This window comes from Apodemus sylvaticus, chromosome 7 (genome assembly GCF_947179515.1).
Source record: "Apodemus sylvaticus chromosome 7, mApoSyl1.1, whole genome shotgun sequence".
Taxonomy (NCBI): Eukaryota; Metazoa; Chordata; class Mammalia; order Rodentia; family Muridae; genus Apodemus; species Apodemus sylvaticus.
The window spans coordinates 69,129,052-69,154,668 of record NC_067478.1 but is presented as its reverse complement, the minus strand read 5'-3'; the positions used below and the strand labels follow the sequence as shown (position 1 = coordinate 69,154,668).

At 49.4% G+C, this 25,617-nt stretch overlaps 1 protein-coding gene across 1 annotated transcript; it reads right to left on the bottom strand.

Annotated features, from left to right (window-relative positions):
* Window positions 1–4,097: 4,097 nt before the first annotated feature.
* Nr2e3 (nuclear receptor subfamily 2 group E member 3) lies at window positions 4,098–11,031 on the bottom strand. The gene is made up of 8 exons (XM_052189441.1): window positions 10,935–11,031; window positions 10,193–10,319; window positions 9,937–10,040; window positions 9,608–9,829; window positions 9,367–9,524; window positions 8,311–8,551; window positions 7,968–8,073; window positions 4,098–4,230 (listed from the first exon to the last, which is right to left on the bottom strand). The coding sequence occupies exons 1-8, from the start codon at window positions 11,029–11,031 to the stop codon at window positions 4,098–4,100; spliced, it is 1,188 nt and encodes a 395-aa protein (XP_052045401.1).
* Window positions 11,032–25,617: the final 14,586 nt, after the last annotated feature.

Here is a 25,617-nt window from a genome sequence, read left to right as displayed (position 1 = left end):
ACCTGCGCACAGCTGAACCTAATGGAAGCAATTCCTCAGTAGCAGTTCCTTCTTCTCCAGTGACTGAGGGTTGTGTCAAACTGTCAATGATGTTGACAGTAAGTGCATAATTAATGCAAAGTTGATGCTTCCCTGGTTAAAGGGCCGTCTCATGACTGCAGGAGACCAGACTTTAGTGAGACGAATTTTATTTTCCCGAATAGCAGATTAACACCAGAGCTATGGAAAGAATTCAGTCCTATGTCGTCATTTCTGTTGCCCTATTGTGTGACATCAGGGAAAGTGATTTGCCTTTCCTGAGTGTCAGGACATTTATTATCTTCCCCAGGTGTCCTCTGCGTGTTCAGGACAGTGGCTCTAGGACTTGTCCTCTGCTGCTTTCAACTGGGTCTGCTGTTGAAGTGCTCACTAGCTGCCAGGGTTAAGATCATCAGTTAATAGGTGTCAGCTTCCCAAGAGAAGGATGTCCTGTCCTGGATAGATGCTTAAAGCCTGAAGGAGAAGCCTGACAGGGAGCAAGCCAAGACTGAGGTAAAATGGAAAAAAAAAGTGAATTTACCTTTGATCTTTAAGATTCTGAGATGGGCTCTTTTTCCTGCTTTGAGAATAAGAAGAGTGAGTGTTGTTTCTTACATTGTCTGTAACTGACCAAATAAAACTGAGAAATGATAGTTTTAAGGACAGCCAGGGCTATACAAAGAAACCCTGTCTCAAAAAAAAAAAAAAAAAAAAAAAAAAAAAAAAAAAAAGACTTGCCCAGAGTCCACAAAAGCCCTGATTCTAAAGCCCTGCGAGCTTGGGAGATGACCTTACAGGCAGATCACACGTGGGGTTGTTTTTTCTTTTAATTATTCTTCCCCTAGGTTGGCTGGCAGTACGGTCTCTTTGAGCCAGGAACAACTGTGAAAGTGTATTTGGTGAAGTCGTACTTAGCGATCCAATCTTGTGGGCATCTATGACAGTGTGTGGCTTCAGGCTTTTTCAGGTGGCTACTTCTTAAGCAAACTCAGGCCACCCACAGCCAGCACCCTTGTGCTTCTGCATGGAGCAGAGCAAGGCACAGCAAAGGTCCCCAGCCCACAGTCTGGTGACAAAGTCCAAGGACACCCACCCAGGCAGAGCAGCCATAGCAGAGAGTGAATCTCTAGTTTTAGTTACTAATTCTGATCTTTCTGGTCATCTGGAAGTCTTTCCCAGACCTTCCTGATTAAAATACCTGGCTGGGAGTAGATGAGAACCATCGATGTTGTTGTAAGAACCTGAAAATGAAGTTTTCCAAGAAAAGGAAAGGCCTGGGTAAGCCAACGGCACTTTTGTGGTGCTTTACAGATGAGCACACTTCTGGCCCCGAGGACAGAAACCAAACCAAACAAGTATCTCAGAAAAGACCCAAAAGAAAGCCATTACCATCAGCATATGCTCAGCAGCCGTGTATCAGTGTGATAAAATACCGAATTCAGTTCCTAGCACCCATTTTGGGCAGCTCACAACTGCCTGGAATTCCAGCTCCAGGAGATCTAAAACCTCTGGGCTCTGTAGGCACCTACACCAATGAGGGACACACAGACACACTATAAAATAACTCTTAAAAAAAAAAAAGAAAGAAAGGTTTTAGCTCACAGTTTCATCCATGGTCGACAGTCTCCATTGCTTTCGCTGGGCAGAGGCAGGGGGTCAGGTGTTCTGAGGACAAAGTGCTAGAGGAGGAGCCAGAGCCCGCAGGTGCCGCCCACCTTCCTTCCAAATAGGACCGCCTCTTAAAGGTTGCACCAGCTCCCCTCAGTGACCACACACTGGGTGGTGTCCACGCTTTCTCACACTTCTGTGACACATTTAAGATCCAAACCAAAACACAATTTTTTTCCTGGTGTTTCTGTAACACGGGAAAGCCCTTGGAGAAGCATCTGGCTTTGAAGCCAGGCAGAGGGAGATGACTCCACTTAAATATTTCTGTTAATTCTCCAAGATTTCCTTCTGGAAAACCCCAGAGCTCTTTGCCAGAGAACTTCAGCCAGCCACCTTTGCACTCTTACTGTTATCAAAAGCCAGATTGTAAGCTAAATGAGCTGGGCAGATGTGGCTTGTTTCAACCATGTTTCTCATCTGGCATCCTTGTTTGGGCCTTGTGGACAGGCATAAACTCCTGGTGTGAAATTAGGGTGTGTAACAGCGATGCAGTCATGAGACAACTCAATGACTAGCCAGGCTGGTGCTTTTCATTTCATTTCAATTATTTATTTATTTATTTATTTATTTACTTTTGTGTGGATGGGTACACACTTGTCACAGTATGTGGAGGTCAGAGGAGTAGAAGTCCGTTTTCTCCTACCACCTCATGGGTCCCAAAGCTCAACCCAGGCCAGCTTGGTGACTTGCGGTTTTACCACTGAGCCATCCTGCTGGCCACAGGCTGATGCCTTTAGAAGACAGAATCTCAAGTATTTGACCTGCTCTGGTGTGAAGGTCAAACTCTTTCATCTCTTAACCTGGCCCACCTTTCGCCATTTCCTGTGCAGAGAGTCTGCCTTTGCAGCAGAGTATTCAAATGAAAGTCTAAAGCCAGGGAATCTTTAGACTCTTTGCAGCTTTCTCAAACAGTGTTTTTCTTCCAGAACCATACATTTCTTCTCTGAAGACAGGAAATGCAACAGAATGCCCTAGCTGATCCCGGAATGGAGGGGGTAAGAGTGGAAGCAGCATCACAGTTAGTAGTGAGTGCCTAGTGTCATCAGAAGGTGCGACAATTGACCGTCCTTGGAGTGACATGGGATTAGACAACACAACCTGAGTGCCCAGCTCACTGCTGCTGTACACACTGCCTGACAGATGTAAATCCTGTGTGTATGGGTGCTGCTGGGAACCTAATCCAGGGCTTTGTGCATCTTAAAAGCAAGTATGGTAACCTTCATAATGATTTTCCAGGTCTCATGGACTTGCCTGGATTTCTCTTTGTAAAAGAGGGTTTGTTGAGCCAGGTGTTTCCATGGGGGATTAAGGATGATAATGAACGATAATGAAGAGTTCTTTACACACACACACACACACACACAGAATGATAATGAAGAGTTACACACACATATGCATGTGCATGTGCACACACACAGAATGATAATGAAGAGTTCTTTACACACACACACACAGACAGACACAGAATGATAATGAAGAGTTACACACACATATGCACGTGCATGCACACACACACACAGCATGATAATGAAGAGTTCTTTATACACACACACACACACACACACACACAGAATGATAATGAAGAGTTCTACACACACACAGAATGATAATGAAGAGCTACACACACCTATGCACGTGTATGCACACACACACACACACACACACACACACCTGCAACTGTCTTGCTTCAAGAGGTGCTTTACAGGAGGAAGGAAGATCCCGTGGGAAACTGCCTAGAGCCTGAATTTGAGGCACCTGGACTCTGACTTGGAATGAACCCAGACAAAACTCAAAAGACCTTGTGTTCATGTCTTCCACACCCTCAAACGAGAGCCCGGGACACAGTTTTCTGGTTTTATTTTAACTAAGGTCAAACAAAATACAGCAGAGTGCATGGATTTTAAGTGCTCAATGAGTTTTAATGACTATGAACTTATCATCCCAATCCAAATAAAGGGTATTGCTAGGGCAGGAGGCCATTCCCCAATTCCAACCCCACCCCCACCCAGAGGTGACAGCTTTCTCTCTACTGGGCTACTCTGGGGTTATTTTTTCTTTTCTCATTTTCTTCTCTTTTCATTCCCACCTCCCTCCTCTTCCCTCCTCCTCCCTCCCTACCTATGGAATGTCTCCATGTCTCATGGACCCACTGTTCATTTTATTTCTTATTTTGTTTTTGTTGCCACAGCTGTTTCTCCTATGAATAGAACAATATATCCATGCATCCTATTGTCCAAACAGAGTTAGGGGTATTAAGATTAGGATAACGATGAATATGCCAATAACATATTTTGGGAGAAATTTCTGCTAGGTCCAAATATCTGCATGTGGAATTACTGGATGAGAGAGGCAGGGAAGTATTTAGCTTCTAGCCGTGCTGCCCAGGTGCGTGTGAACACTGGGCCCTCACACTAGTTTTTGAACATATCACACAGCAGCTTCTCCATCGGAGTGTTCCCTATGGTCTTCCGGAAGAAGAGGAGCTCTATGCGCTCAGCCGTGATGAACCTCAAAGACGGGAGGAGGAGGAGCAATTTCCCAAACCTGAACAAGAGAAAGGACGCTGTCAGGCCAGCCTCTGCGCAAGCCAGTGGGGGAGGGGAGTGGACAGAGGTGCCCAGGGCCAGCCAGGAGCATTTCAGTGCAGGGAAGGCCCCTGCATTAGAGGACTTTCTCCCATCCTCCCATTGGTTAGAAGCACGATGAAAACAGGGTCTCGATATTGTTCATTAAAAGTGAGAGGGGGTGGGTGGGAGGACAGGGGGAGAGAAGGGGGCTTACGGGACTTTCAGGGAGTGGGGGGGCCTAGAAATGGGGAAATCATTTGAAATGTAAATAAAAAATATATCGAATAAAAAAAAATTTAAAAAAAAAACAAAAAACAAAAGTGAGAGGCTTGTTTGCACATACATGTAATGTGTGTGTGTGTGCCCTAAGTGTGTACAGGTGCTCATGTGTTTGGGTGGAAGTTGAGGTCAAATGTCTTCCTGGATTTTTCTCTATTTACTGAGGCAGGGTCCCTTGCTGACCTAGAAGCTCACCAATTCTGGCTAGATCTAGCTCACTTGCCCCAGGGACCCCTGTGCCAGTTCCCCCTGCCTGCCATGCCTGCCAGCTTGTGTGCAGGTCCCAGGGGTCTGATCTCCAGTCTCCACACCTGCACAGCTGTCTCCCAGCCTGTGAGACGGTGGTAGCGATCCTGTTTGGATGCTCATCGATCATGAGAGCTATCATTAAGTCATGTTTTACATGAACAAGTATGTGTCTGCGAAACACCTTTAATAACAGCAAGTACTACTGAAAATATTTGAAGTCAAGGGAGATTTTAATTAGCTGAGATATATCCAGAGACAAAGAATCAGTTTCTAGTTTCAAGTAAGAACCATTTGCTAAAGCAGGTATCCCCAGCACCAAAAAGAAAAAAAAAATCAGAGCCAGATGACCCTGGGGAGAAGGCCTAAGGCTGGGGCCCCTCTCCCTCCTTCCACCACAAACACCACGAAGGGCTGCGCTGGCTTGACGGCACCTAGAGAACGATGAGAAGCCAGTCACCCACTCTCTGAGCTAGTGAGTGGCTTTGTCCAGCTAAAACCTTCCTTTCTCTTGTGAGCCCTGTGTGAGCAGTCATCCCCCTGCCTCACCCTGCCCTGCTCCACCTTCCCTTCTCCTGTCTTACTGACCTAGGGAGTAGGAAGAAGTACTGTGAAGTCTACTGGAGACTAATTACAAACTGTGGGAATGGATCCACCTGGGAGATAATGGTAGGTAATGCATCACAACTAGACTTTTAAAAATAAAATAAAATAAAGACGGAGGATATAGCTCATTTGGAAGAGTTCTTGCTCAGCCGGCACCAGACCCTGGCCTCTATCGCTAGAGCACATGGACCATGTGACTGCATGTGCCTGTTTTTCTCCTAGTGTTCTGGATCCCCAGTGGCATAGTGAGTTCAGCACCTAGCTTGGACTACATAGAACTTAGTCTCAAAACAGCATATCGGAGCCAACCATACAAGTCATGCAAGGGTGGGTATACATAGTTATATAATCTGCTTCAGCATCTATCTCTCTACAGGGTGGGCTAAAGTATATTGAACTGGAGACTGAAAAATCCACTGCCGTGACACTCAGTCCTGCCTCAAGTACATAATAAGATGCAGAAAGGACCTGGGGAGTCTGTGCAGAGTGCCAGAGATCATATTCCATTCTTCAGTCACTATCCACTTTATTTTGTGTGTGTGTGTGTGTGTGTGTGTGTGTGTGTGTGTGTACCCACATATATGGACACATATTTGTGCTGGAGTATATACACACAGAGGCCAGAGGAACATTGGACACTCTGTACATCTCTGCTTTATTCCCTTGGGACAAGGTTTCTCTGGACCTGAGCCTTGTTATTTCAGCTAGGCTAGCTGGACAGAGTGCTCCCAGGATCTGCCTGGCTCTGCTGCCCAGCACCGGTTTTTATATCTTTAACCTGCTATACCCATCATTTTCAGCTGTCTCTCATGGGTGTTGGGGATTTGAACCCCTGTCCTCATGCTTGTACAGCAAATACTCTTACTCCTGGCACTTCCTCCCGTTTATTGAGCCGAGGTCTCTCAACTGAACCTGGAACTGGTCAATCCAGCTAAGCTGCAGGCCAGTGGGCTCCAAGACCCCACCTGTCTCCACTCAGATCAGTGCTGGTGTGACAGACGCCTGCCACTATGCCTGGCTCTTCTGTGGGTGCTGGGGATACAAGCTCGGCTCTTCATGCTTGCACGGCAGACTCTGGGTTGCTCAAGTTCCTCCTGCCCCTCCATAGGAAGTCTTCCCCAGTAGCCTTGCAATGTGATACACAGTCAACAGGGCAGGGCGGTTGGTGGCTGGTCCCAGAGGGAACTTGACCCAGGAAGACCCCTGGTTTCTGAATGTCTGTGATGACCACACTTATGAAGCTATGTCAAGCCTTCACCGTTCTCCCTCTGGTCCTGTACCATATGGTGTAGACCTTGTCTACCTGAGAGGTGACTAAAGATGATCATGTCACCACTGGACTCCAGGAAGATGGCAGACAGTGCGGTCTAAAATAGTCCAGAGGCCTGGCTTAGTGGTATAGACTCTCTGGTGCGTCAGACCTAGTGCTAGACTAAGTTAGGACCCTCCACCTGTGCCTACCATCTCTATGCAGCTGGCACTGGCTGGCCATAGCCATGCTCCTCTATGCCTGGCTTTTCCATACATCTCTACAGCGTGCCTTCCACACTTTCCACAGAGCTTGGCAAGTTCCTTCTAAACCCTAAACTTTCCTTTTAAGTTTTGAAAACTCTCTGCTTCCAAGTGCATTTCTTTGCCTGTTTTTTTTCCCCCTCTAGCCAAATGCCCTTTCCAGGTCTCACAGTCGAATACTGCAGCCTGTGTCCCTGCTCCGATGGCTGCTCCCCAAGGCACGGAATCTCCCGGACAAGGAAGTCACTGCTCTGCTTTTGTGCATGCTGCCCACCAGTCTGCATAGGGTCCAGTCGAAGCACGAACGCCTCCTCCCACAGATTCCCAGGTGTTCCCCTCACCTCTCTCCTCGGACTAGGCATTCTGAGTTCTAGTCCGATGGTTCCAAGGTAACTCTCTGGCTCCATCTCCCACATTCCTACCAGCAAGAATCTTTTGAACCTTCCATACCTGACTCCTGTCTAAGAACACATTTGCTGGGCTTTCTCTACCTTCATAGATAATATTTTTCTCTTCTGTTTAGATCCTATCCTGTTATGGATACATATGGTCCCTGTCAACTGCTGATAGGGCACACCTGTAAGCCCAGCATTGAATTTGAGACCAGTGTTTGAGACTTACTTTAAAAGTAAGTTTTTGTTTGTTTTTGGAGACAGGGTTTCTTTATGTAGGCCTGGCTGTTCTGGAACTTGCTCTGTCAGAGAGATTTTCCTGCCTCTGCCTCCTGAGTGCTTAGGATTAAAGGCATGTGCCACCACCTCCCTGCATAAAAAGTAAAAATTTAAAGCCTGACATTTGCTACCCTTTCAGACACAAGCCACTCCCCCCACGCCTGACCAGTATGATTTTTGTCTTTCACGTGACTACCATGATGATCATCCCCGTAGGCTTTGTTTCTTGGTGCCCTCCTGGGCCTGGCACTGAGCCTGGTCCACGGCAGATGCTGGATAGCTATGGCTGACTGAGTCCATTATCATGTCCAAGCAGGGAAGCCCAGGGATGGTGTGGGAAAGGCAGGTAGGAAGGAGGCAAGTGGGGAGGGTAGGTGGGCACGTGGATCATTGCTGTCACCTCACAGGCTGGCTGGGGTGGTGAGCCTTGCTATGCTGGCTTAGCATCACCTGGGACTGGTCCTGCAAAGCCTCCACATGCTCAGGGTCCTTCAGGCCTCGTGTCTCTGGGGAGAAGCAGCACCAATGAGCCCCCTTTCAGAAGCCAGCCTCACCCACATCCCCAAAAGTATTTTGTCAGGGCACACCTCTTTTTTCTGCTTCCCCTCCTCCAGAAAGAAGACTGTCTCTCTACACCCAGGAGGGTTTATGAGGAGTCCAGCAGACAGAGATGACCAGAAATCTGCCTCCTCCCTTTTGATTCCCAACCATGTCTTTGGAAGGATTGGACCAAGGCTTAGTACCTGGTTTGAAGAGGACCAGAGCCTTCAGGCAGGCAAACTCTGTGGGGTCCACTGCCAGAGCCCGGAACCGGGAGATGGTTTCCTGCAGGAAGCGCATCTCTGCACTGGCCAAGGCTAGCCTGCCCTGAGAGCTGCCAGAGGCCTCGGGTGGTGCCAGCAGTGGGCAGCTGTCCAGGGGCAGAGACCACTGAATGGCTCCAAGAAGGAAAAGCTCATTCCATGCCTCTTCCAGCAAGATCACCTGTGATCAGAGAGGGTTCAAGTGTCAGCTCAGGTGCATAGCTCCCCGTGCTCCCAGCCTGCCACCTCCTCCAGGAGCAGAAAAGCCCCTCGCAGGTGCCTCGAGCCTTCTCCTGACCTCTGCCTGCAAAGGCTCTGGCTCAGCTACCCAGGTTTTCAGATGCTCCATGGATTCTATCCAGAATGGCCCTGTGGCTGCACCATTCAGGACAAGTCTAGGAATGCTGGGAAGCCTCAAGAGGAGCCCAAGAGTGTCACATTGAGAGAGTTCAATAGACTGGCTGACTCTTCCAAGACATTCCCTCCAAACACATAGCCCTGCTGAGGGCTCAGCACCTCTGGCCTGCCGCTCTCTCCTGGATCCACTGTGAGATCTCTGCCAGCCTATTAGAAGGTCAGAGCACTTTTTCAGATGTGGAGAGGCTGGGGGGACACTCAGACCTGACATCGTAGGGAGCCTGTGCTCTAAAGAACTCATAGTCAGCCACTTCGTTGTTCAGGAAATGCAGATTCCTGTCTTGTAAAGAATGGCTACAGGCCAGACAGTTTTCACAGAAGAAAATCAACAGACCCAGAGAGCCACAGGTCCACTCTGCATCCCATTCCAGCCTCTGCACATCTCTGGCTAGCATCCTTCCCTCAGAGAGTTACACACTTCCACTGTCACAGCCCTAACCACCCCCAGCTCAGAGACACAAGTGCCCTGAGGCAAACAGTGTAAGTCTCCATCCCTTGCCAGCCCAGGGGTACATGTTTCCCCAAGCTGACTACTGTCTGTGCCTGGCCCAGCTCCAGCAGGCAGGCTGTGTGCTATACCTGGTCCCGGAAAGGCAGGTTGGAAAACACAGGCAAGTTTTTGGCCCACTTGACAGCCATGAAGAGCAGGCGAGCTGATGTCTCATGGATGCCATCCAGACCGCAGGGGGACGCAGGGAACTCGGGGTCGTTGCTGGTGACATCAATATTCTCTTCAGCTATGAAGGAGGAGGTTTGGACTTCAGTGGCTGCTCTGTGGAAGCCGTGTGTGAGGATCCATGCCCGACGCCCGCCCACTTACCATCCTCTGGCTCCAGCTTAGCACAAGTTTCGGCGGTGATGAGGCTGGCCATAAAGTGGTGGCCCATGGCTCTGGATGCAGACACAGACGTGGGGGCCCGGGGACTCGGCCCTGCCAGGGCAGGGGAGGCCACCACCGGTTCTGGTCGGGGATCGCTGCCTGTTTCCATGCCATCCAGGTGGACCTGAGCCATGCTTCGTGGTTGGCGCTCATTCTGCACAGCTTGGAAGGCAGGGAGACTCAGGTCACTCCCCACCCCCACCCTCGTTCCTTGGCAGTGACACCACTTTCTCCCCTGCCTTTCCCACCTCACTGTGCACACCACTCACCATCTTGGTTCATGCCTGCTTGTAAGCACTTCTTCAGCCGGCAGGCCTGGCACTGGTTTCGATGGGCCTTATCCACTGGGCACATTCCTGCCCCGACCTGGCACCTGCAGAGGACATGAGCTCCTAGGGGCCAGTGTCATGACCTGACTCTAGGCCTTGATTTGGGACATTTTTGCCCTGGCCTCATCTTCCGCTTTCCCTGAACACCCTCCACCCGTGCTAGGCACACCGGGCAGACCCGCAGAGCTGGTGGCACCTGTAGATGAGCCTCCGTCTCACACTCCTCTTGAAGAAGCCACTGCAGCCGTTGCAGGCATAGATGCCATAGTGTTTCCCACTGCTGCTGTCCCCACACACTCGGCACTGGAGCGAGGCGCCCACACCTGAGCGGGGAGGCAGAGCTGGAGAGATGGCAGCCCACTCCCTCCCTTGTCACCCTTTCCCCCATGTTCCCCAAACTAGGTCTGCCCATGTGACTCCTGCTGGAAACAGCCTCTTCCTCACTGTGGTATCCTAACCTCTGCTTCCACCTCTCTCCTCCCTCCATGGCCTAGTTCTAGTCAGACATCCATGCTACCTCCACTTTCCTGGCCCCATTCCTCCACTGTGGGCAGCTGCAGCCTCCCAAGAGACATGTCACGAGGATCTCTCTGTGTCCCAAGAGCACCCATCTCCTTCCTCAGCAGCTCTGGTGGTGGGTCTTGCTCTGCTGGCCACCTGAATTTCTAGGACTTGGGGGTTGCCAGCAGACCCTCAAGCTTGCTCATAGCCCTGGAGCCGGGCCTGGGGCTGGGGCTTGGACTGAGCCTGGGGCTTGGGCCTGGGGCTGGGCCTGGGCTAGGGCTAGGGCTGGGGCTGGGGCTGGGCTTGGGCCTGTGTTGGGGCTGGGGCTGGGGCTGGGGCTGGGGCTGGGGCTCAAGCTTGCTTAGGGCCCCCTGAACCTGCTGCTTGTATGCTCTTCCCCAAGAGCCCAGACCTTACCTCCAGAAAAATCATACCTGTTGGATCCTCTCCGAGGCCCCATCCCCCTGGAGACTCCTTCTTGGAGGCTGTCACGGCCACAGGCACAGAGGAGGCAGCCACTGCAGAGCTCATTGGATGTGAATGGTCCCAAGGGTGGCCTGCAGCTAGAAGTTGCTGGGCCTCGCCTATGCAGCCATCTTTACCTCTGCCGACTGACTGTGCCTGTCTCTCCTCTACTTTCCTTCCCTTGTAAGTTAGGAGCGTTTCCTCCTCGGGAGCTTTCTCACCACCTTGGCTCTGGCTCCAGACTTCCCCCAGCACAGCGCTGGACACAGTGTATGATCCTCTTAATCTTTACTGTCTCCGCAGGGGATCAGCTGGCCACACCTGCAGCATTACCCAGGTGCCCCTGGGAGCCAGTCTGTCCTGCCTCTGTCACACTGACTCCTGGGCTGCCTAGCATGCCTGGGGTCGGTCCATCCTTTGCATAGACTTGGCTGAGACTGCATGCTCTCAGCTGTCTGTTATCCAATGACAAGTCTTATGGGGAGGAGTGTTATACATCTCACCTCCCCAAGGACTTCAAATGTGTTTGTGGCATTCACTGTGTATTCGAGGCATGTGTGACTATGTATGTAGCACTGTGCCTGTCTATGTAGTTTTCTGCATCTAGTTGCTTGTTCACGTTGGGACCTGGGAAGGCCACCCTCTATCCTGGTGGTTCTCAACCTAGTCTCTTGATAAAGGACTGCTTGGGGCCATGGCTTGGGACCTTTGCCCACAGAAGTCTCCCATCTCCATATGTCTCTGTGATTAGGTCCAGAAGAGGGTGTTGGGCAGGCTGGGTGCAGAGGAGAAGCTGGTGGACATTTTCCTATGGGGCAATGATGGAGGAGGACATAACATGACGTAGGGGTCTGGGTCTCCTGGTACTGGGCTCCTAGAGGAAGAGAGACTAGGGTAAGGACAGATTCACCTCCATGTATGCATCTGCTCTGCCAAGGGCTGTGCTTCCCTGAGCGGGTGCCTTAGCCTCTCTGAACCTCAGTTTTCTCCTCTCAGTGAGATACAATGCCTGTCTTAGGGTGTAGCTGGGAAAATGAAGTTAGCTGGTTCCCGGAGTGCATTTTAGTGCCTGATAATGGTGAAGAAGATTGAAGCAACACCAGGGAACATCCTGTCCTGTCCCTGCTACTCTGCCCCTCGCCATCCTCTCCCCAGGCCCCAAACGGATGGGAAATAGCATGTTGGTGTGTGGGGAGGGATGCCCTGCCTCACAGAGCGGGAGAGGACTGTTCTGTCCCGCATTAGAGCCTGGGAGCATCTAGAGGGATCATGGAGTTAAGAGGACAGAAGGGTGGGGCATGGCCTCCTAAGTGGGGTTAACCCTCACTATGACAGGGAAGCACTATTGGGGATTTGGAGAGTCAGCTCAGGGACTTTGCAGGTTGATCCACTAAGGACAGGAGCCTCTCATATGTCCTGTCTGTCCCCGATGCTACCTCAGGACTCTTCATGGACAAGGCCTGAAGCTCCACTTAGCAGCCAAGTCAGGGCATCAGAACAAGGTTTGTACTCTAGACATGTCGTCTGCTTCACACATCCAGGTCCTCCACCCTCTCCGTGGGCAATCTTGAAGACATTCATGGCTTCTGTGACAGCTTTGTGACAGCTTCTCACCAGTCTCTGTCCTCACCCCATTCATCCCCAACTGACCTGCATAGACATGGGGGTGGGGCCCAAGGACTTGAGGGGTGTGTACAGTTATGTACAGGGGCAGAATAGGCCAGGCTAAGCTGAGGGTCTCCAGCTGAATCAGTGCAGAGGGAAATGTAGGACCTAGGGGTGTGGAAGGAGGAGTCAAAGGTAGAGTCTCAGCAGGGATGGGGAAGAGTTCAGAGACTTCTCACACAAACCGCCACTGTTCTACACCTCACAGTGACCCTACAGAGAAGCTGCCACTAGGAGCCTCACAGCTGGTAGACTGAGTCAGAGAGGTCCAGGGTAGGAGGTACGTTGCCTCAGGCTGCACAGCAGTAAAGGGGCAGGCAGGGATGGAACTGGATATAAATCAGTGCAGATCCATCCCAGCATCTCCAGGGAGACACAGGGTGAGCCTGTGCCAGGAGGAGGGGCCAGATGAAGACAGGGCCTAGGGCCTGAAGGATCACTGCTGGCCAGCGCCTAGCCTGGCATTTTATTCGCTGAGCTCTGTGCGCTTCATCTCTAAAGCCAGTGGATGTGTTCTGGGGGGTGGTGGGCGACATACTGCAAAGGGTTAGTGGGTAGAGGGAGGAGGCCGGGGGGAGGCCAAAGGGAGTCCTTTTCTTCTTCCCAGGTGGACTGAGAAAGGGAGAAAGTTCTAGGGGAGCCCCCAGCTGGGCCTCGGGGAGGCTTTGTGTCAAATTGAGCCCAGACACGTGACCATGACCCCACCAGGTGTGTTCTAGGCAGGTGCTAGGATAATCTGACTACAGGACAGATACGATCTCTTCCCCGTGGGGGACTGCCTCTGCTCAAGCCCTGAAGAACGCCCTGAAGGCAGAGCAAACAAGTAGAGTGGGTAAAGGGGTGCCCCTCCTGCTCCCCTACTTTATCCCTGCTCATCCTTCAAGACCCGCTCAGGGTCCTCTCAACCTGCCCGCTCCCTACTGCCGAATCTGGTCCACGTGGTGTCTGTGATGCTGATGCTGACGCTTATTTCAGGTGTACTTTCTCTCCTGTCCAGATGGAAGTTCCCAGAAACGAAGTTAGAGTTTAGCTTAGCATCTGATCAGAAGGCAGAAGGTCTGTTCCTGAATCTGTGTTCTCCTGACATTCTTGGCATGCCGGGTTCTTCAGGACTGAGTCCTGGGCTGGTGATAAGGAGGACGACTCAATGGTTAGATGACGGGAGATATACTGTGCAGGGGTTGGCTGAGCCTGGGGTGGGGGGCGGCGCCAGCTGCTGGGGCAGACGCCAAAGGATTACTCAACTCAAAGCCTTGAAACTGCTGACAAAGCCACCAGAGGCCACCTTACTAATGCAATTATTCCTCTAGGGGACAGGTCAGCAACTTCCTCTGACTCCCCAGAGGCCTCGGGTGTGAATAGTGTGAGCCGCAGCACTGACCTCCTTAGGGCCCGGGCTTGTGAAATCCCTAGTCCTGGTCTGTCGAGGGCCCAGGCCTGAGGTCTGACCTGCCAGGATTCTGCCTGACAGAGGTGGCGGCTCCTGCCAGGTTGGAATGGTGGATGGCTGCGAAGCTGGTGACTGGCTTGCATTCCAGAAGCTGCATTACAAGATCTAAGTCCTGTCAACAGCATGGGGTCCCTGGAACAGATCTTCTCCCAGGGTCAATTACTTGGCTGGGTATTATGTACCTGAGGCTAGACTCAAACTCACTCTGCAGCTGAGGATAACCTTGAGTTTTGTCTTTTTTCTTTTTTTACTTTTATTTTGTCCTTTGACAATTTCATACATGTATAAGGTTCTCTCTGATTATTATATATCTCCTAAACCCCTCCCACCTGCATCACACCCCTCCTCTTCCTCTCTACAAACTCTTTTCAAACAAACAACAAACACATTTTGAATTTGTGGGGGTTGTTTTGTTTTGAGACCCAGTTTAACTAGAAATGTCTGTGTAACCATGGGTTTGAACCTTGGGCTGGAGGGTTCCTCAGTGGTCCGCAATGGCTGCCTCTCCCTCAGAATCTTTGGTAGTGGGAGAGAAGGGCCCCTTAAGCTCGGTGTTTGGTTGCTGACGGGCGGGGTCTTGTGTAGGCAGCCACAGCTGCTCTGAACTTCTGATCCTCTCGCCCGCCTCCTGAGTGCTGGGATCCCGAGGGCAAGCTGCCTGGTCTATGTGGTTCTGGGAATGGAAGCTGATGCTCGCGAGGCAGGCTCCCTGCCAACCGAGCCACACCCTGAGGTATCCTCACGCTTAGAAGACATACGGTTGCCTGTGAGTTCTTCAGAGCTAGAGGCTCCGCAACTTCACTTCCCAAACCTAACCAACAGGAAATTTCCAGAACATTGAATGCCACTACAATTGTAGTAAAACATCCACTTGTGGACGTTGCCTGTGAGCCGCAGAACCTTACCCACCCACCTCAAATGGTGAGATTATCTGCTGTGTCTCCACTTCAGACCACCCGACACTGTGTTTCTAGCTTGATTTCATAGGTCTCAGGAGACTAAGGTCACAGGATGCCGGGCTTCCTGGTCTGGCCTACCTGGATCAATGGCTTCTTTTTCTAGGACGGGCGGTGGACAGGTCAGAACTCAGAAAGGCAGACACTATCCGGCAGACACCAGCAGTTTCTCAACAAAGGCTCTTTATTCTGCATTCTAGATAACATTTAGAAGTAATCAGATTTCTCCTGCCCAGCTGCCCAGGCCGTCAATGGAGAAGTCTTTGCCCTCAAGCATTTTAAACAGACCTAGAGAGCCCTGTCCTGGGCTCCCACTGCAGGGAAGGCTATTGCTGCTCTTACTTGAGGTGACTGGGTGATCATATCTGGGTCAATTTCTCCCTCCTGCCAGGCTCTCTGAAGGATGGGCTCCTTCCTCTGTTCTCTAGCAGAGCAGTGTGTGTGTGTATGTGAGTGTGTGTGTGCATACATATGTATGTGAATATGCATGTATATGTATCAGTATATGTATATATGTGTAGGTGTGTCTCTGTGTATGTGTTTGTGTATGTATATATGTCTATGTGTGTCTGTATATATATATATATATATATATATATATATATATATGTGGTGTGTGTCTCTGTATGTCTGTGTATGTATATAAGTGTATGTGTGTGTCTGTTTATGTATGTGTGTCTGTATGTATATGTGTCTGTGTGTGTTTGTGTGTCTGTGTATGTATATGTGTGTATGTGTCTCTGTGTGTATGTGTATGCATATGTCTCTGTGTGTCTCTGTGTGTCTGCATATGTATATATGTGTATGTGTGTGTCAGTGTATGTGTCTGTGTATGTATATATGTGTATGTGTGTGTCTGTGTATGTGTGTCTATATATGTGTATGTATGTGTGTACATACGCTGTAAGAGGACAGAGATGTCTTGCTTCTCCTTACTCCCCTGAGACAGTTTCTCCCAGAAGCGCCCAGTACAGCTGGGCTGGCTCAATGAGTGCCCTGGATCTGCCCACTTCTGCCCCCAACACTGGGATTGCAAGCACACATGGCTCTGCACTGCTTTTATGTGATTGCCATGGATTTGAACTCAAGTCCCTGTGCTCACAAAGTAAGCACTTTACTCACTGAGCTACCTTCCCAGCCTTTACTAGAAGAACATTCTAGAATCATCCTGGCAGAAGTTCTCATTATAGAAGTAAAAGAAGAAAATGCTATTTTTAATGTTTCCTCATGAATATTACAGCTAAAATCCGGAATCAAAGAAAGTGCTTTCATTTTTTTGAAGACTGAGCGAGTGGGTGGGAAATCACATTACCTGGAGTGATGCTGATAAGAAACACTTAGGAACAGATCAAGCATAGGGCAGGCATGCTGAGTCTGCTATAATTTCATTAAACTATAAGGCTAGCCCAGCGTCACAGGACGGTCTCTGCTGAGAACAGTTGCAGCCTACAGCAATCCACCCGCAGCTCCCACCCCACCCACACCTGCTGAACTGGATTGTAAACCAGTTCATTGCTTCGTCAGGGATTGAGGTGGAGGTGTTAGGGGAGAGTACAGAAGAATTTGAAAACCAGGATAAAAGTATGTTTTATAATCGGAATTTGTTTTTTGTTGTTTTGAGACAGGATCTGGACATAGAGTCCAGCCTGAGGCTCAGCCCCCAAGTGCTGGAATTAACCCTGTTGACCATCATGCCTGTTAACACGTGCCTGGGCCTATCAACAGGCCCAGCCACGCCAACACCGGGGGAAAGTGAGGCGATTTCTCTACAGGAACCTCTTTGCCTTCCATGCTGGCTTTTCAGAGAATGTTTCTGGGACTTCAAGGGTATGTTGGAGAATTACCAAAGCTGTGTATGTGTGGACGTGCAGGAACGCACACATGGGGGTGAGGACAGGCCACATGTGACATGTGCTGAGTTGGCACAGAACATCACTGCCCGCATCTACTTATTCTTGAGGGCCTGGAAACCGTCACGATGACAGCTGCGAGGATTATAGAAAATCCCCAGAGGAGCTGGGCAGAGGACGAGCTCTAATATGACACACATTTCCTATGTGACTTCTGATACTGTCCTCCTTCCTGATACTCTTTCTTAGCTATATTTTCCCATTTGTCAAAACTGCTAAACTGAGGCTCTCCTGCAGGGATATGAAAGAGCTGTTCCTTAGAAAGGTGTTTCAGAAAACACACAAACTCAAAATAATTCTCTACACAAGAAAGAAGGCCCAGAAGGGTCCTGGGTATGAATGGTTTCCTATCTTTTCACACTGCACTGCCCAGATCTGACTCAAACTTTGACCCCCTACATAGAATACATGTTCCTGCCCATGGCCTGTGAGTACGTGCGTGTGGTATATGTGTGCATGCGCGCATGCTGGAGTACACCTGGGGAAACCCAACACTGATGTTGGTTACAGCTCCTCTGGAGTCCTCTGCTCAGGTCTTCTATCAAGATGTGGCCTCCTGTCACCGAGCTCTCACACAAAGTAACCTAGTTTGTTCCACTGCTCTGTTGTTGGACTTGCTTGCCTTCCCTGATGCTGATCTATTTTGTGGTGCTAAGGATTGAATTCAGGACCTTGAGCATGTGGGCAAGTCCTCTGCTCTGAGCTATCTCCACAGTCCAATTATGGCAGTTTTCTGAGATACTGAAAAGGATTATGTGTAAGAAGGAGGAGACGGCAAGTTACAAAATATCATAAAACCAAAAATCACTCTAAGCCAGAGGAGTGCTGGTGGATATTAAATCTATTTAAACACATTAGTCTGTTTAAATAGATTAGGCATTAGGCATGTTACTTTACTGATCTTTTCTATTTCCTCAGCAGATGAAATATATTTCTGACTTTAAATACTCTCTGTAGCCTTTGAAGTCACATGGTATTCTCTACCCACTCCCTTTGTCATTCAAATTGTTTAAAATTTGTGTGTGTAAATATACTATGTAAGTATGTATATATGCATGTGTGTGTGTGTGTGTGTGTATGCAGGTGAAGTTGGTGAAGTTCATGTTGGTGTGCCCTCCTCAACTGCTCTCTAACTTATTTTTGGGGGTCTGGGGTTCTCACTGAACTGGAAGCTCGCCAATTTAGTCACAGTGCCTGTGCAATGAGCCCCAGGGATCCATCCCTCCAAAGCCAGAGGTGGTAAGAAAATCCTTACCATTAGAGATGGTTGTGAGATGATCAGTTAACTAACCTCTCTGTCCTATCATTTCTCCTCATGTCTCTGCCACTCCCACACTAACCTCCCTCGATGGCCACACCCCTTTCTCTCATTATTACTCTGCTGTGTATTTTTCCTCCTCATTAAAGTAGGACACGAGCCCTCCAGACAAGCTCCCTTTCTGTGGTCTTTACTTCTTTCCTTTGTTGCATAAAATATTAACAGCAAATAAAAGCTATATATGGTTCTCCAGTTAATCTTTTGTTAGTTCGAGCACAGGCTGAAGTCAGAGGCTGTACAGATAGAGGTAGTCCCAACCCTCCCCCAGGCTCACACACTGTCTTCATGACTTTAGCTCTGTTTGTACCGTTGTGAGGATTCTGAGTCATCTCCCTGGGTTTAAAAAGCCATTTGTTACAGCAGATGGAATAATCCAGGCTGGAGGCTTTTGTTCTAGCCTCGTGTGGTCTGATGTTCACAACTGTGCAACTCAAGCTATTTAAAATCGCTGTGAAGAAGAGAAAGTAAAGTCATGACAGTTGGTGAGGTGGCTCAGCAGTACTAGTGCTTGCTAGCTGGGCGTGGTGGTGCCCACCTTTAAACCTAGCTCCTGGGAGGCAGAGGCGGGCAGATCCCTGTGAATTTGAAGCCAGCCATAGTTGTAGCCTGCAGCAATCTATCCAAGAGCTCCCACCCCGCCCACACCTGCTGAACTGGATTGTAAGCCAGTTAACTGCTGGGCCACCGATCAGATACTGGGGTGGAGGACTGGCACTGAGGAGGCAGGGGCAGGTGATTTCAGGTGACCAGGCCAGCCAGGGCTACACAGAGAAACCCTGTCTCAGAGCAACGGCAGCAGCACCGCCACCACTAAGGAAGTGTTAGTTTGCTGTGATGGTGGCATTGTGGTTGAGTAAAACAGCCAAGCCTGTTAGAAACCTGTCGTACAGTGTTTAGATTTGCTTCTGAAACTTTCAACAAAACAATGTAAAAGTATTCATTATTGTTATTACTGTCCAAGTGTTTATGTGTTGGAGGACGACTTTCAGAAACCAGTTCTCTTCTTCTACCACGGGGGATTGAACTCTAGTCAGGCTTGACTGGGTGTATCCTGGAGATAGAGGCCCTTGCACAGTGCACACAGATTTCGGGTTCAATCCTGAGCATGCCCAAACAGAATAAAAGAAAAGAGTCACCGAACCAGCAATATTTAAACTTGATAGGTATTGGGGGTCTCACCTCTATAATCTATAATTTTGCTTGTGACTGAAATTTTATATCATAAAAAGTCACTGTGAAATGTGTCCACACATAGGAGTGAACCACACGGTTAATGTGGTTGATGATTTATTTTGATCAGTTCTGGCCATGTGTGGTTTTGGCTAAGATGTTAGTTCCCTTCATTTGGAATTCGCTAGTTTGAGCACTCACGCCCCCTCCTGTCAGCAGGGGAAAGTGCCGCTGAGGAATGCAGGCTGAGGTCTCCGCCCTTGTCTTTGGTGCACATCAGAGACTTTCCCTCCTCCTCCTAGGTCAAAAGTGTTTAACGGGCTGACATGCAATATCCACAATAACCACAAGATGGCAGAATTATCCCGATAGCTTTGTCTTCACAGATTCTCTGAATTCTAGCATATTTACCGAAATGTGAAACTATAGAAACCTTCATCAATATCCAAGTAAAAACTTCAGGCAGAGGTTTAAACTCTTAGTAATGAATCCTGGCAAAGTTTCCAGTGTTTCCAGTTTGGTTTTCTCCACCAAAGTGCAAAGATTCCCTTAGAGGTGACGTCACTATAACTTAACCAGTTCTGATACCCTGACTCACGTGTGGTGTCATTCGCTGCCGGAAGATGGGAGCTGAATGAATGATGAAGGGTGTAGAGAGCCGTATTGGGGTGCCATGCCACCTGGCAGGAACTTGACATTGACCAAGGCGAAGTTCCTCTCCCAGCCTTTGAGCAGGAATTCCTGTGTTAGCCATAATCCCCTTTACTTAGGGTGGAGCGCTCAAACCAAGGTGAAGTCCGTTGTTCTTCCAGATCTACAATTTCCCCGAATTAAGCAGGTGACCGGCCCAGCCGCCTGAGCATTGGAGTCAATGCTCAGTGAACAGTCAGACCAGTTCCCCCGAACACACTCTGGAATTTGGGGGAGGGGTCTTGCCTGAAACTTTAAATTCTGAATTCTCCATTAAACTTTGAGACTTTGAGCAGCAGCTGTTGTCTTGGTCTCATTTTCTTCTCGCAGGCTCATTCTATTTCATACCCAGCTTTCCTTCCAGATAACCTATTCGCTGTAACTGTGGGCGGGCAGTTACAGAAGGGATTTGGATTTATTGAGCCAAATCAAAGATTATAGTATTTTAAAAATTATTTTACTTCCATTCCAAATATCGCAATCCTGTCCCCCGTCCCCGAGTTCTTCACCCCTTCTCTCCTCCCCTTTGCTTCTGAGAGGGTGCTCCCCCCACTCACCACCCCCAGCCTGCCCCTTCCCTGGGGCATCAAGTTTCTACAGGATTAGGCATGTCCTCTCATATTATAGGTTTTTTTTCTAAAAAAGATTTTTTGCATTCCCACAGAATTGAGATGAACTGTCAAAACGGCCAGAGGTAGATTTTTGGCTAAATCTTAGTTTTTCTACATTCCAAATGTAACTACCTGAAGGATCATTTACTAGGACTGAGGGAGCAAAGGGCAGGAAGGAGTTACTGAATTCAGACTCAGAAACTGCTAGATTAAGCCTGGACAATCTACCATCCACGAGGCTCTGTCAGCACACAGATGTCTTCAGCAAAGCTTGGTGAGGGGGCTTCTGTTAGGAAAAGAATAAAAGAACAAGATAGGCAAACGCAGCCTGGCCTGGAATGCTTCTGACTAGGCTGACTGAAGTTTGGGACAGCACAGGATGACAGAGAAGACTGATTGCCTGACTTCTGGAGACGATGGGCTAGTCAGAAAGCCCCAGGCACTGCAGCAGGTGCAGAGGGGAGGCTGCAGATTCAGAGCGCCTGGGGAGGACTCAGTGACCTGGGCGTGGTCTAAGGGCAAGGGAACCTTCTGGACACAGAATTGCCTGCTGCCTTCCCACAATGCGGTCCTAGCCTGAATAAGCATCCCGACATTAAAAACTTTAGAATGGAAAGATAATGAAAATACAGCATACACAAATTTGTGGGATGCATGGACGCAGTTTTAAGAGGCAAGCTCATATCACTTAATTGCCCACCTTAAGAAAAAGTGGAGCGATCCCACAGGTTTCCACATCCAGGCTGTAGCAACCTGTGAAGGCAATGCATGGAGGAGCCTGGCGCGGTCCTGGAGAGGTCTGGCCAGATGCCTGGCTTGCTTGTGCCCCAGGCCTTTGCTGCTGCCAAGCCCCTCCTGGATGAAGGCTATTTGAATGACGACTGCCTCTAGCTGCTTCTGATTCTGGGCACTCTCAGCTGTTAGAGGCCAATGAGGGTTTCACTGGCATCCTTGGCTGAATTAATAATAAAGTGTTTGCTTGCCATGATAACATGTGAGACTAAGTATTCATATAAGGATTAAAAAGGAAATGGCTGGCCAAAACAACAAACAAACAAACAAACACAAACCCCACAGCTTCAAAACAGGCCTGAACTAGCACACTAACAACTCTCCTTGCAGCCTGGAGGTCAGAAACCAACTGCTGAAGCAAGCTGTTCTGGGGCCGGCGCCTGATGACAAATCAGTACTGAGCACACACACTGTTCCTGGTTTGGTGTTGGCATGAATGATGGTGTTGGGACTTGGGCAAGGGCAGGTGCTGAGCACAGGGGAGTCCTGGGCCATCACAAGAGCATCTGGGCTCAGATGCAGGAGGCAGCTAGGAGTGCTGTGGTCAGGGTGAGAGGTTGAGGGTGTTGGTATTCAGTTCAGATAAACTCAATTCCTCATGCCCCACTGCATTCCCCATCCCTTAGATAGCCTCTAAACAGAATTAACCTCCACCTTACACATAATATTTATTATTTATTTATTTATTTATTTATTTATTTATTTATTTATCTATTCATTCATTCATTCATTTGAGACTGGACAGGTTTAAGCCTTCAACTACCTATATAGCTGAGGGTGACTGAATTCTGAACTGTCCTACCTCCACCTAAATGCTGAGCCTTGAAGCTAGATCACCATGCCCAGATATAGAAAACCAACTTTGGGTTCTGCATATGACACGGGGCATGGGAATAGAGGTGGCTCACTGAAGGAGAGGGGAAGGGGGAGGGGGGAAGGGAATATCACAGCAGGTTGTCACCCACAGCAGCATTTGCCATGATCAACGCCACATGTGCAGGGAGCAGGCTCTGGCTTCAGTGCACATCCACAAGAGAGTTGTGTGACTCTTTGGCCCTCAGGTGCCAGGGGATTGAGTAGAAGCACTGAAACCTGGCAGACTTGCATTCTATGTCTTGTGTGTGTGTGTGTGTGCCCTGTGTGGTCGCAGGTCAGTCTCCTGGTCTGGGTGCAGCATGACTCCCTTAACTGCCAAAAGGAGAGAGAAATAGCCAGACACCAGGGAGCTTCTGAGTGCTGAAGGGACGCAGACAGCAGGCAGAGACTGTGTTAGGAGAGCAGCTCCCCATCGTTGCCTGGTCAGGGAGGAGACCGTCGGGGCTGGGCTACGGCTCGATATAGAGCTGGTGTAGCAGGTGCGGATGCCCCAGTACCACAAACACAGCCACACTGAAGCACATCTGTGTGGCTTCATTTGCCCTGGCTGTGAGGCAATGGAGAGCCCCCGATGTCTGGGGACAGGCTTTTCTCTGCAGAAGGTGGGTGTGCAGAGATGCTCTGCGACTCGTTTGGGGTCTCCCCACCTGCAGGTACTTCTGGGCACACAGTGTTCTTAAGGGGCTCAGGATACTCTAACGCCCCGATGGCACATTGCCACACCTATGTTAGCCTCTAAGACAAGAGGTTTGTGAGGTGACAGATGCCATTTGTTTGCCCTTCAGAAAATTCAGCTATCATCTCACTTTTCAGGGTCAGTCACAGTGTCATCTGTGAGCTTTCGAGGGGTTGGGCCCCACCCCGTACCTCTTGAGTCTTCATCTTTCACCTCCTGAGTCAGCACAAGGTCTCTCTTATGATTCTGTTACTCCATCTTCTTTATTGGCTTTTTTTTTTTTTAACCAGCGTCCTGGGGATTGAACTCAGGTCAGGTCTATGTTTGTGAGCTAAAAGCATTTTTCCACCATTACCTTCTCTCCAGGCCTGGGACATTTTATTTTGAACCAAGTCTGACTCCTCTCACATCCCTGATTGCCTGTGCAAGGTCACCTCACCAGGCTCTTGCTGGTCCCTAATGGCGCCAGAAATCTCTGCCGGTTGAAGACAGCCTCCTCACCAGGAGCAGCCTCATATTGGTTATAATCTTTGGAGATCTTTCCTGCTCAGTAAATCTTTGTGACAGATGTTCTCTAGAACCAGCGGTGGGGTTGGTTCCCAGCTGGGTTCTGACCCTCAGCATAGAGCAAGCTCTTGCTTCCCTCAGGAGGTGGGGCTTGTGTACCTTTCCAAGTGCAGCTCAAGGCGAAAGGCACTTTTGAGCTTAGGTAAAGAGCTGTGCCTGGCTTTGTAAAACCTGTGTGGAATGGCTGGATTTGGTATGCAGATGAGACCAGAACTGATACACATTGAGACCATATAACATGCCCTGGCAGATGGAGATGGAACAGACTTCAGGCTGGAGGAAGGCTGCAGAATCCTAGAGTCACCGCTAGGCTGGCGTGCTAACAGCTCTCCATCAGCTTCCCAATGTCACAGGTTTGCAGTGAGGGTAAGATGATGTGGCTTTCAGGTCTAGGGACCCAGCTTCATGCTATCGATTGCTACACATGTACAAGGCCCAAGGCCCAGGTTTGAGTCTCAGTGTGGGGCTGGGGTGTTTAATGCCTGCCCTTTGGGCACATGGATGGTACCCTCTTGAACTCAGTAGCTTTGATTATCCATAAGAGTGCTGTGTAAGATGGTGCCTGTGCTGGCTGGTTTTGTGTGTCAACTTGACACAAGCTGGAGTTATCACAGAGAAAGGAGCTTCAGTTGGGGAAGTGCCTTCATGAGATCCAGCTGTAAGGCATTTTCTCAATTAGTGACCAAGGGAGCAGGGGCCCATGTGGGTGGTGCCATCCCTGGGCTGGTAGTCTTGGGTTCCATGAGAAAGCAGGCTGAGCAAACCAGGAAAGCAAGCCAGTAAGGAACATCCCTCCATGGCCTCTGCATCAGCTCCTGCTTCCTGACCTGCTTGAGTTCCAGTCCTGACTTCTTTGGTGATCAACAGCAATGTGGAAGTGTAAGCTCAGTAAACCCTTACCTCCCCAACTTGCTTCTTGGTCATGATGTTTGTGCAGGAATAGAAACCCTGACTAAGACAGTGCCCATTAATGTCTGTCCTGGAGGGGGAGGTGCTGAGCTCCCCTTTTCTTTGATATACAGCCATCGCTGGGGTCAGAGTCATTTTCTTTGGCGGTGTATTAATTTCATTGGCTCACCAAGACTTGAATGGAATTGTTCTTCGGGTTTCTTAGTGCTCCCTGAGGTCAGAAGCCACCTGTTCACCTCTCTGGGAAAATTTCACACAGCTGTGAATAGAGTAATATGGTGGTGTGAATAAGAACGGTCCCCATAGACTCATACATTTGGATGGTGAGTCACTGGGGAGTGGCCCTATTTGAGAAGGACTAGGAGGCGTGACCCTGTTGGAGTAGGTTTGCCTTAGGTTTGCCTTGCTGAAGGAAGTGTGTCACTGGGGGTGGGCTTTGAGGTTTAAAAAGAGCATGACAGGCTCTGTCTCTGTCTGTCTCTCTCTGTTTGTCTGTCTGTCTCCTGTCTCCCTCTCCTTCTCTCTACTTGTTGCTATCAAATCTGTCCAGCCGAATAAGGGGGATGACACAGGATACTCTTCTCAATGCAGTTTATTCAGGAACTCCAGGAAACCCTCGATCCTAGCCCCTTGCCCCAGTTATATATCCCAGCCTGCACCAATCAGCGACTGCCACGTAGAGGCTCGTGATAGGATCAAGACGATGGCCCGGGAGTGGCCTGATATGATGTCAAAGGGAGTCTTTTCCGGGTGCGTAAGTGACTCTCAAAGGGGAACGTGGGGGAGTGTTGCTGAGTCATGTGACTTGGCAACCAGTCCAGGCACCATATTAGACTGGCCGCTGTGCCCGCTCCCCACATCTACTTGAAGATCAGGATGAGGCTCTCATGGAGTGTTCTGGTGGCATGCTCCCCACCATGATGCTAATGGACTAAGCCTCTGAAACTGTGAGCTAGACCTCAGTTAATGCTTTCCATTGTGTAAGAGCTACCTTGGTCATCGAAGCTCTTCACAGTGACAGAACAGTGATGAAGACAAGCAAGAACACAGTTAGCTAAGTGG

Coding starts and splice junctions, on each gene's coding strand:
- Nr2e3 (XM_052189441.1), bottom strand. CDS start 11,031: ATGAGCTCTGCAGTGGCTGCCTCCTCTGTGCCTGTGGCCGTGACAGCC. Junction 10,320..10,934: donor CCTCGGAGAGGATCCAACAG/GTATGATTTTTC, acceptor CTCCCCGCTCAG/GTGTGGGCGCCTCGCTCCAG. Junction 8,552..9,366: donor ACCTGCCTTTCCGGGACCAG/GTATAGCACACA, acceptor CTCTGATCACAG/GTGATCTTGCTGGAAGAGGC.